Source organism: Cololabis saira, chromosome 4 (assembly GCF_033807715.1).
Source record: "Cololabis saira isolate AMF1-May2022 chromosome 4, fColSai1.1, whole genome shotgun sequence".
In the NCBI taxonomy this organism is placed as follows: Eukaryota; Metazoa; Chordata; class Actinopteri; order Beloniformes; family Belonidae; genus Cololabis; species Cololabis saira.
The window spans coordinates 27,474,035-27,485,526 of NC_084590.1; the positions used below are offsets into that span (position 1 = coordinate 27,474,035).

The 11,492-nt window shown below is 41.3% G+C and overlaps 1 protein-coding gene across 1 annotated transcript; it reads right to left on the reverse strand.

Annotated features, from left to right (window-relative positions):
• Nucleotides 1-2,762: 2,762 nt before the first annotated feature.
• On the reverse strand, nt 2,763-9,767 carry sarm1 (sterile alpha and TIR motif containing 1). Its single transcript, XM_061719293.1, has 8 exons — nt 8,751-9,767; nt 6,386-7,004; nt 6,086-6,298; nt 5,880-5,971; nt 4,785-5,111; nt 4,494-4,683; nt 3,600-3,721; nt 2,763-3,299 (listed from the first exon to the last, which is right to left on the reverse strand). Exons 1-8 carry the CDS (start codon nt 9,224-9,226, stop codon nt 3,182-3,184), a joined length of 2,157 nt encoding a protein of 718 aa, XP_061575277.1. The 5' UTR covers nt 9,227-9,767; the 3' UTR covers nt 2,763-3,181.
• Nucleotides 9,768-11,492: the final 1,725 nt, after the last annotated feature.

Here is an 11,492-nt window from a genome sequence, read left to right on the forward strand (position 1 = left end):
CCAACGGAGCGACGCTAACACTGGAGAGACGTGGTCTCTCCTGCTGATTCCTGTCAGTACTCATGCTGCTGCATTCTGGATCAGCTGGAACCTATTCAACAAATTACTTGGACACCCTGCTAATAACACATTACAGTAATCTAGTCTAGAAGATACAAACGACTGAACTAGTTTTTCTGCGAGAGGATTTTCCTAATATTTGCAATATTACGGAGATGGAAAAATGCTATTTTACAAACCTGATTGACATATGGTTTAAACGACAAATCCTGGTCGATAACAACACCAAGGTTTCTCACAGTTGCACTGGAAGCCATCGCAACACCATCTAATCCCTTCCTAAGATGCTCTGGACCAAGAATGATATCCTCTGTTTTATCTGAATTTTTAGAAGCAAAAAATTTCTGGACATCCAGTCCTTGATGTCCCTAAGACTTCATGCCTGAAGTTTAACTAACGGTTCTGTCTCATCCGGCTTCATAGACAAATAGAGCTGCGTAACATCAGCATAGCAATGAAAGTGTATGCCGTGATTCTGGATTATACTTCCCAACGGCTGCATGTATAAACTGAACAAGATTGGCCCTAGCACTGAACCCTGCGGAACACCATAACAGACCCTTGACTGTTCTGAAGAAACCTCATGTACATGAACAAACTGGAACCTGTCAGATAGATATGATTTAAACCAACATAGAGCTGTCCCTTTAATCCCAACAACATGCTCTAACCTGTGCAGTAAAATGCCATGATCTACACTCAACAGTGTCAAAAGCAGCACTGAGGTCCAGTAGAACCAGTATGGATACTAATCCCTTATCTGAGGCCATAAGGAGGTCATTGGTGACTCGAACCAGTGCTGTCTCTGTGCTATGATGCATTCTTAACCCGGACCGAAAGACTTCAAACAGATAATTTCTATACAAATAGTCACATAACTGGCTTGCGACTACTTTTTGAAGAATTTTAGATACAAATGGAAGGTTGGAAATTGGTCTATAATTAGCTAAGGTGTCTGGGTCAAGAGAAGGTTTTTTAAGTAAAGGTTTAATTACTGCCACTTTGAAAACCTGCGGTACATATCCTAAGCTTAGGGATAAGTTGATTTGGTCCAGTATTGTCGCACCAATAAGAGAAAAAACGTTTTTGAATAGTCGAGTCGGGATGTGGTCTAACATACATGTGGTTGACTTAGCTCTATTAACGAGTGAAGTCAGCTCAGGGAGGTTTATAAGATCAAAACAGTCTAGAGTCAAGTCAGAGCCTAGGGAAGTCGCTAAAGCTGAAGAAACGCCCACAACCGGCTGGTTGATTTCTTCTAATTCTCATGATTTTACTGTTAAAGAAGCTCATAAAGTCTTCACTACTGAGAGCTGCAGGAATGCACGACTCAACAGAGTTGTGACTCTTTGTCAGCCTGGCTACAGTGCTGAACAGAAAACGTGGGTTACTTTTGTTATCCTCTATCAACGATGAATAATAAGCTCTTCTCGCTTTGCGAATGGCTTTTTTATATACTATTATAATATCTTTCCATTCACGATAGGAGTCTACAGACTTACAAGAGTACCACTTCTTTTCCATTTTACGCACGTTTTGTTTCAACATGCGGATATCTGAATTATACCAGGGAGTTCAGCTCCTATGGTTGGAAACCCTCCTTTTCAAAGGAGCAACTTCATCCAAAGCTGAGTGCAGAAAATCAGCAGTGTTACTAGCAAGGAAATCAACATCTGCAGAGGTAGAACCCAGGTCACTGGCCTTAACTGCTTCACTATTGTCCACAATCGTAAGATGAGCAATGGCCTCCCTAAATTTAGCAATAGCTTCATCGGACAAACATCTGCTAAAATAATACCTCCTATTGCGCTTCAACATCGACAATATTAAATTCAAACGTTATTAAATAGTGGTCGGATAAGAGGGAGTTTACAGGCGACACCATCAGATCATCAGTTTTAACACCGTAGGTGAGAACGAGATCCAGGGTATATTTAAAACAGTGCATCAGTAATGCGGTCCCTGAAGGTTTCTTTTACAGGCCCATTCCTGGTAATGGAGACACTTGTTCGGCTCCTGAAAAACCATCCACAATCTACATTGTCCCACTAACAGTGCATGTTGTTGTGTCTTACAACATGATTGGATTGACACATGGACTTTCTTGTGATATGTTGCCCCATCTGGTCAGGTGTGGTATTGTTACATACAGTGGCTTTAATTGGAGGCCGCTCATCTAATCCTGTACGTAATAAAATCATGCCTGCAACTTGGATCACACCATAATTGTTACTATTCTTTAGAGGAAAATGGTTTCCTTGCAGGCAGCACGGTGGCTTGGTGGTTAGCACTGTTGCCTCACAGCAAGAAGGTTCCCGGTTCCACTCCCAGGCCTGGCAGGGTCTTTCTGTGTGGAGTTTGCATGTTCTCCCTGTGCTTGTGTGGGTTCCCTCCGGGTACTCCGGCTTCCTCCCACAGTCCAAAAACATGCATAGTAGGTTAATTGATGACTCTAAATTGCCCGTAGGTGTGAATGTGAGTATGTCTGGTTGTGTGTATTTATCTGGCCATGCGATGGACTGCCGACCTGTCCAGGGTGTATGTACTCCTGCCTCTCGCCTGTGATTAGCTGGGATAGGCTCCAGCAGACCCCCGTGACCCTGCAAAGGATAAAGCGGGTATAGATGATGGATGGATGGATGGATGGGTTTCCTTGCACAACCCACAGAATAAAAAAAATTCAGTATGATCAGAGATCTGCTTAAATGGATTTATTATGTACAGGTTCAACAAAAAAAATGCATATACAATAACTTTGATCGAGACTGCAGTGTTAATGGGTGCTTGAGAAATTGCTATTAAGGATTTGCTGGGCACCAGTGATGGCTAATTTATCACAGTTACTTTCCTGAGATACAGAGTGTATACTGAACCTGGTTACACATATACATCACCATTGCGCAATAACATTAAAGGCTTATAGTTTGTATTTACAATTTGAAACTCTTTTTAAGTTTGCTAATTGGTTATAGAGGAAGTTTATTCATTAGCCATTTGTGTGAGCATGTAATCTAGACTTCATCACATGCATTTGGGCAGAGCGGAGGAAACTGCAAAACAGTTCTCAACAGCACATGTGGAAGCTGGCATCATTAATACTCCATAAACTGTTGCGTTGGAATCACTTTATTTCTTTTGTCTGCCCTTTGGACCCTTCTGGGCCGTCGACTAGGTCCTGGTGTCCTTTCAAAAAGCGGATGATCTTCTCAATCGTGGCCTCCTGATATTCATGGGACCATCTGTGACAAGAAGCACCGACAAGCAAATTATGTTGTTACAAATTCCTTGTGGATGTTTCACAGATCGGCCAAACACATTTAATAAATAATGAGCTTACTACTGTACTGATAAAATATTCATAATAGAAGTGTGGGGCTGTGATTAATCAGTAATGTTCTTGGGAATTGGGACCCCGTGGTTATTACACAATCAGAAAACAAACATTTAAGAAAAAGATTCACATTTCAGAATAAAATGAACATTATGTTGCTGTGCGGGACAATGCCATTCTAATTAACGTTGAGTGTAATAATACCTACTTGATGCCATTAAAGTTGAGAATAGCTCTCATGTCATCTGGCAGTGACATGGGATCAGGCCACATAAAGTTATCTGTGACAGGAACTATGTTCTTCTTACCGGCCAGGGCTGTGACTATTTCCTGCAATATAAATCATATTTTCTGTGACTCAGTGAAAACAGAAATGTAACATCTAAACATCATCTAGAAGTGCAAAATCATGTGACCAAGTTTTTTTTAGAAACAACATGCTCGTGGCCTTGAAGACACTGTTCAGAACAATAACAGTGGTTGTACAGAGGGAAAAAAAAAAGGAAAATACATTTCACAAAAGAAAATATCACACAAAACACAGCCCTCTATTTTGCAGTCTTTAACAGAAACGTGTTCTGCGTCACTGTTTTACTGTACGAAGTGTTGTAATTTATGTAATTTTTTAAATGTTTCTGTCAGTTGACAAGTTTTAAACCTCAGGGCTTCTCATCCATCTACCTCTCATTCTTTAAAGCAGAAAATAAAGGACAACACACACAAAAGTCAATCCTTCTTACTTCAAACAGAAAATACTCCTACATTGCATGATATGACAGCGCTCATCACCTTGTCTTACCTGATAATTCATATTCGATAATGAATTATCTTGATTTGATGTATTATTTTAAAACTAAGTGTTTCAAAACATTTCAAAAATGAACAAATTTTAGGAAGTTTTAGTTTAAAGTGAAAAGCAACATCGACCTGTTTCGTAGTTCAATTTTCAAAATATGAACTGAAATCTATTTAAACAATTTGAAGGTTGTGTTTGTGCCTGCTTATCAGTGAAAATGTCAAATATTTTGATGAACATTAGAGTTAACCTTGTTAGACGCCATAGTTAATGTCTCATACTGACAAAAATAGAAAAACATCTGACCTTATGCACCCAGTCCTTCATGGCCGTGTCTCCCATGCACTTATCCAGAGCATTTGCAGACATAACCAGGATGAAGTTACGGGCTCTCTGTACGCTCTGAATCAGTTTGTCCTCAAATTTGCCCGACTCCAGCTTCTCCACGTCTATAAAGACACTAAATCCTCTGACCTGTAAGTGCACCTTCAGGAGGCTGGGGGTGGGGGAAATATTGGCAAATGAAGTGAGTTTGTAACATTTGACACCTGTGTTTTTTGAAATCCTGATCAGTATTCTCTCACGGCCGGTCCCCACCTGGCCAGCTGTGAGCCGGTGGTCCGACGGTAGCTGATGAACACATCGGGCCCCGCAGGCTGGGCGTCCGTCTGGCAGGGCTTCAGTGGCTTGCGGCTGGCTGAGAGTATCTTTGCTCTGTGGACTCCGTTTTCAACGTGGCAGTCGCGCTCCAGCTGGTGGTCGGTCAGGGAGTGGACGTTACCGCGGTCCACTCCTGACTGGACCATGCCGTAGGTGTACTGGCGGAAACGAGGGTCCACATCCACCAGCCAGTCAGCCATGTTGTTTGGGTCACATGTCGAGTAGTTGGCATAAGTTTTCAGCACCTTTAAGTCTCTCAAAAATCTGCATAATGAAACAAAGCAGTGTTTTTTTGTTTTGTGTTGCATCCAGTACTGGAGTTATAAAAAGAATTCAGGGGGGATGGTGGATTTTATCATATGGGGACAGATCATTTGTGCTGATTACAAATAATATAATATATTACAAATAATAGCAGTGACCAAAACACCTGCAGAAATACTGCAGGAATGACATAGCAGCAGTTAAATGCAGCCTTATGAAGCTTTAAGTATCCACTGGGCTTACGTCAAATACATCAAAACACAACAAAAAAAAACAGTTTTCTGAACTTATCAATATGACTCTGTCCTTCACAGGATAAGTAAAATGGATCACTGCAAAAACTCAAAATCTTAACAAGAATATTTGTCTTATTTCTAGTTAAAATGTCTCATTTTAGTCAAAAAAATCTCATTCCACTTAAAACAAGACTCATCACTGGAAAAAACAAAAATTTTCACCTATTTCAAGTAGATTTTCACTTGAAATAAGTAGAAAAATCTGCCAGTGGAACAAAATTTTTTTGCTTGTAATGAGAGGATAAAAACAGGTGAAAATTGTCAAATAAGTTATTTAGATGACTCTAAATGTTGAAATAGCAGTAAAACCACATTCATTGATGAAATGACATAAGGGATGGAAAGGGGGGATGATTTTGACCGTTTTTATTTCAGGGGGGATGCCGTCCCCCCTCATCCCCCCTCAACTCCAGTACTGGTTGCATCACTCCGGCTCAAACTATTGTTTTGGAAGTTTTTTTTAATCACTTGCCTCTTACGGCTGAGGCCTGCAGCCATTCCCAAATCAGAGCTCAGATCTTGATCTGTGATATTCAGCAGGAGGTCTCCATCCACCTGAAGCTCCTACAGAACAAGACACATCAGTGTCAAACCAACATTTCACTGATATTGATAGATGAACAAATAGAAGCCCATTGATCTTTCTCCAGTATCACTTTGACCATCTTTATCACTCACTTGGAAACGTTCACAGTAGGCACTAAAGCCAATCTGCTGCAGCCACTTCTGCACCTCACAGCTCTTCCAGTTCGGCACACAAGACAGGATTCGTCTGGGCACTTCTTCTCCCATCATGCTGAGCGCCCGCTTAGCGAGGGAGCAGGCTGTGCCATTACTGGAGTACATGACAATTCTTTTTAGGCTCTGCACTGCACCGATCTCTTGAAATATCTTAAAAGAAAGAAAAAATTATGAGACAACAAAGCTACCTCACTGGTAAATTATTTGAGTGAAGGTGTTAGTAAACAGTGATTTTACCTTGGTGTTGCGCTGGCGGGACTTGATGCTGGTTTCAACACAAAGATAAAAGGCTGCAATGCACTTTCCCTCCACTCTTGAGCCATCCAGTAACGGTAAGAGGTGCTGCAGGTCAGATGCCGTCTTCCCCTGCATGCAGTCCGCGCTGTCCTGTAAACTGCGGGCAAAGTCATCTGGATCCAGAGATGAGATAAATGGCTCCACCAGCTCCAAGGTTCCAGATTTCACCACTTCTTTCTCTATTTCTCGGTTTGCAGCTAACACAGTCACAGCCAGGCAGGCGTGGAAGCGAATGAGCTCGTCCTCTTTGGAAAAAGCCAGAGGGAAAAGCCACTCAGCCGCCTGCTTCTCAATCATCCATCGCTGGCAACGGTGGCCTCCATACATGGCACAGTTGGCTAATGCCACGGCACAGTGACGCAGGACAGTGGGGTCCGTTCCTCTACACCAGAAGAGAAGGGCATCCAGGGCGCCATTAGTGATGAGCTGGATGGAAGTCTCCTCTGAGTGTTTGAACATGTGCTCCAAGATACCAGAAACACTGCGAGCCAGCTGAGCGTCTTCCTGCTGTCGAGTCAGGTTGAGAATGACCCCCAGACCCATGCGAGCAACATAGTCCCTGTCAAGAGACGTTTGTGACATGTCAACAATCACATTCAGCCAAAGTATGCTCGTTTGGTGGAATAAAAGTTCATCTATGAAATGTCTAATAAAAAAAGAAATATAAATATATATATATATATATATATATATATATATATATATATATATATATATATATATATATATATATATATATATCAAACTGATATTTTAAAGGGTGATAATGCAAAAATGTGGTTATCAAGGGGAAGGCATGGGCTTCTTTCAAAATGTCTTTTAAGCAGTGTTAATTCAATTTGTTTTGGTTTTGAGCTTCTGTTTGTCTAATTGTTAATTGTTTATAGTCCAAATGGGAACCAAACAAAACTGGTAATCGGACAAAGGTCCCCAAAAGCTGTGTCAGAGGTAGATTCACAAACAGAAATCTTACCTTTAATTTTTTACCAGCCTGTAAAAACAGCTTTGAAACATCTTAAGATGTAACCTTACTGCAGTTTTCTGTCTGTTCCGAGTAGCTTTTGTGGTTCTGGGTCTTAATTTGACACAATTTCTGCTTAAAATGGATACATAGGCGGGAGCCTATACTTTTTCGGGCCGTGTCTTACCTAAAACAGAGACATTGTATGGAAAGAATTTGACTGGAAAACAAAAGTCAGATTTTTTAGGACCCCACTAGTAGTTTCGACATTTTATAAACATTCAGTGTCTCCACTTTGTTGGAGGAACTGTGGGTTGGTTGGTGATCATTCACATGTCTTCTGGGACTGTCCAGTACTGGAAAGTTTTTGGCAAGATGTGAAGGAGGAGATTGAAAAGATACTGAACACTGTAATTCCGATGTATATTGTGCTATTTGTACTGGGAGTATTCCCAGACAATGTAACAAGCAGGGACAAGAGATATATATTGCGTATACTCTTGATGATTGTAAGAAAGACTGTAACTGTGAATTGGAAGAAGACACCCTCACCAACAAAAACTCAGTGGAAGATGAAACTGAAACATATATATGTTATGGAGCACATGACAGCAAAGCTGCAGATGAGAATGGACTTGTTCCTGCAAAGATGGACACCAGTGAAGGAATATTTAAACATGTAATCATTTAAGTGCTCATAGCAATATTCGGACTCTCTGTTGACTCCTCACATATCAGCCCCATACAGTCAGAAGTATTGGCTTTCACATCTCTTTTAGCAAGACGTGGTATCCTACTTTCATGGAAATCACCCAAGTCTCCGTCAATTTCTGTTTGGCTTAGTGATGTTATGTTTTTTCTCAAATTGGAGAAGGTGAGATACTCAGTAAAAGGCAACTCAGCTAAATTTGTTCATAAATGGCAATCCTTCGTAAATTACTTTAACTCGTTGAAGACTCTACCCACCGACTGACCCCCCCCCCCCCCCCCCCCTTTTTTTTCTTTTAATTTCTTTTATTTGTTCTTATTATTGTGATTTATGTTGCATTTTCTGTTTTATTTATTTCCTCTGTTCCTTAGTTAGGTTTTGTGTGTTTATATAAAAAAAAGGGGGACAGTGTATAATGTTTAATGCGCATTTTTGATTACATATATCCATGTTGTCATTGTATGTTGTTTTCTCTAAAAAGATCAATAAAAACAAAAAAAAATAATCATTTAAGTGCTAACTTGAAAAATGTGACTGAAAAGCCCTCTGTCAAGGATTGTTCAAAAATGTTTTGATAACAATTGTAATTGTCATTGTAATAAAGTTGAAAAAATAAAACTAAAACAGAGACATACCTGTTCTCTGAGATGAGTATCTGCTCCAGCAGTTTTGCAGACTCATAGATGATCTCCACTGCGTGCGTCTGCTGCAGCTGCAGCAGCAGCTCCAGGCCTCCGTCCAGCCGGATCCTGTTGCAGATCTCCTCGGCCACTTGCCTGCCTACGCTGGGTAAGACCCAGGCCTCCTCCACCAGCTGGTAGATCTCCGCCACGGCCCTGCGGGTCTCGTCCGAGTCCGAGCATCCTTCGGCCGCTCTCAGCCTGCGGATGGCGCAGCGCAGCGCGGGCAGCGCGCCGTCCAGCACCGCCTGCACGTCGGCGCTGATGCCCGGAGACACGGCCTTGGGCTCGGGGCCGGGGCCGGAGCCGGAGCCGCTCCTGCCTCTCTGCAGCCGGCTCACGTACTCCGGGACGGTGAGCCTGTCTGAGCTGAACATGATGGAGAAATATCGATAGATCCTCAGCAGGAAGAGAGTCAAGGAGAAAAGCATCTACCGGGAGTCGGATGATGCTGTCACAACACTGGTCCAGTCTTATAAAAACACAGTCCTCTCCACTTTCGTCTGATGTAGATCAAAAATGACAGCTTTGGCCAAAGTGCACCTCTCTGGTTGTCATCATTGGCAGAGCTGGGGTTTGTTTATGCAGTCTTGTCTCCCTGTCAGCCGCTTTGTCTCCTTCATCACAACAACGGCCTGTTTTTGTTTGAAAAGTCCCTTTTTGTCGAGCCAAAATATGAGTGAAATACTCAAATTTGCAAAAGTGAAAAACCTTCCCACTGTCTGATGAAGAAAATAAGCTATTGTACTGCTCTTTGTTTATGAGTGTCTTAAAGACAAAAGGATGTTGAATAGATTTTAAATCTTTTCCATAAAAAAAACCCACACAGAGCTCTACAAACGCTTGATTTCTTTAAAAGATATACAATGACAGTCGTGTCGTCTCCAGTAGCTCCGGATTTCTCGCGTATTTCGGTCTCCAAGATGCTTCAGGACTTTGCACCGACCACCAAAGAAAACAAGCGTTCATTCATCATCCTCATCTGCCTCTTCCGTCACAGCCGGCTGGAGCATGCGCAGTGCGCACCGCGATGGACGCATCTAAACCAGACCTTGCACCGGTGTGGAGGGGAAAGCTCTTTACACATTCTCTAGCAGCTTTAGGGAAGGTGTGGCTGAAAGATTATTGATTTATTTATTTTTTCTTACCATTATTCTTCAGCATTTAGCTCAGAGCTCACCGGCTAAACTGCAGGGCTTTAAGATACTTCAGACATTCTCTCTGATCCACCCAAACAAACGGTGTTGGTGGGGAAACTAGTTCTTCAGTTATAAGGTCACACCACTGCTAGTTTCAGTTTTAGAAGCTCCACAGGAAGTGACACCTTCCTCATTTTCATGAAAATAAATATAGAAAAGCTTTACTCATATGCCCTGAACGCCACAGTGAGTTGCAATATTCAATGACTTCAGCAGACCATTTGAATGCATCTTTATTCTCATAAAAGTGTAAATACATACCATTTAAACTCATAAACTTTTCAGGTTCTTTTTGAACAAATGTTTAAGAGCCCAGTCAGTCTCTGACCACAGATACCACAGATAAATATCTAGAACATACAGCACATTTCCTGAAATACCACTTTACAGGTGTCAGGTTGATGGTGGTGTTGGGGGAAATACATAGGCAAGGCAATTCAACAACAAGGTGATTCAAAATGCTTTACAGACATTAGAACATAAATAATAAGCATTATTTAAAATGTAAACAAAAAAGAATAAATACAAATCTGATACAAATCTGTAGTTATAATATGATCAAGTTTCTAAACAAGTTTAAAAGAAGGTTTATAGGATTTGGAGCCTTATTCAAATGCACATGTGAACTGGTGTCTTCAACCTGGAATTATAGAGTTTCAGCTTATCTGAGGCTTTCTGGGAGTTTGTTAAAGACATGTGGGGCTTAGAAGCTGAATGCAGCTTCTCCATGTCTGCTTCTGACTCTGGGAACTGATTTTTTTGGTCTTGGTGAGGACTGGAGCAGCAGAGTTCTGAATGAGCTGCAGTTGTCTCACTGACTTTTTAAGTAGACCTGTAAAGATGCTGTTTCAAGCCTACTAAAGATAAATGCATGGACTAGTTTTTCCAGGTCCTGCTGAGACAGATCTTTTAACGTAGAAATATTCCTAAGCTGATAGTAGGCTGACTTTGTAATTGCCATCACTACACCCAGATTTCTGGCCTGGTTGGTGGTTTTTAGGTGTATAGATTGAAGCTCTGTAGTGACCTGTAATCGTTTCTCTTTGGCTCCAAAGACAATTACGTCAGTTTTGTTGTTTAGTTGGAGAAAGTTGTGGCACATCCAGTCATTAATCTCCTCAATGCATTTAACAAAACCCTGTACAGGTCTCCTGGTGACATTGTAATATATGTCTGCATAGCTATGATAGCTTATTTTGTTGTTCTTTATAATTTGTGCCAGGGAGCATGTAGTTGTTAAACAGAAGAGGTCCCAGAATGGAACATTGGGGAACTCCACATGTGATTCTTGTCTGCTCAGATGTAAACGTATTGACACAAAATACTTCCTGTTCTCTAAGTATGTTATGAACCAGTTTAGTACCAGACCCACCCAGTTATCCAGTCGTTGGAGTAGAATATTGCAGTCAACTGTATCAAATGCAGCACTGAGATCCAGTAAAACTAAAACCGACATGTTTCCACCATCTGTATTCAGACATATGTCATTAAACACTTT

Coding starts and splice junctions, on each gene's coding strand:
- sarm1 (XM_061719293.1), bottom strand. CDS start 9,226: ATGCTTTTCTCCTTGACTCTCTTCCTGCTGAGGATCTATCGATATTTC. Junction 7,005..8,750: donor ATACTCATCTCAGAGAACAG/GTATGTCTCTGT, acceptor GTCTCTTGACAG/GGACTATGTTGCTCGCATGG. Junction 3,300..3,599: donor CTCAACTTTAATGGCATCAA/GTAGGTATTATT, acceptor TTCTTGTCACAG/ATGGTCCCATGAATATCAGG.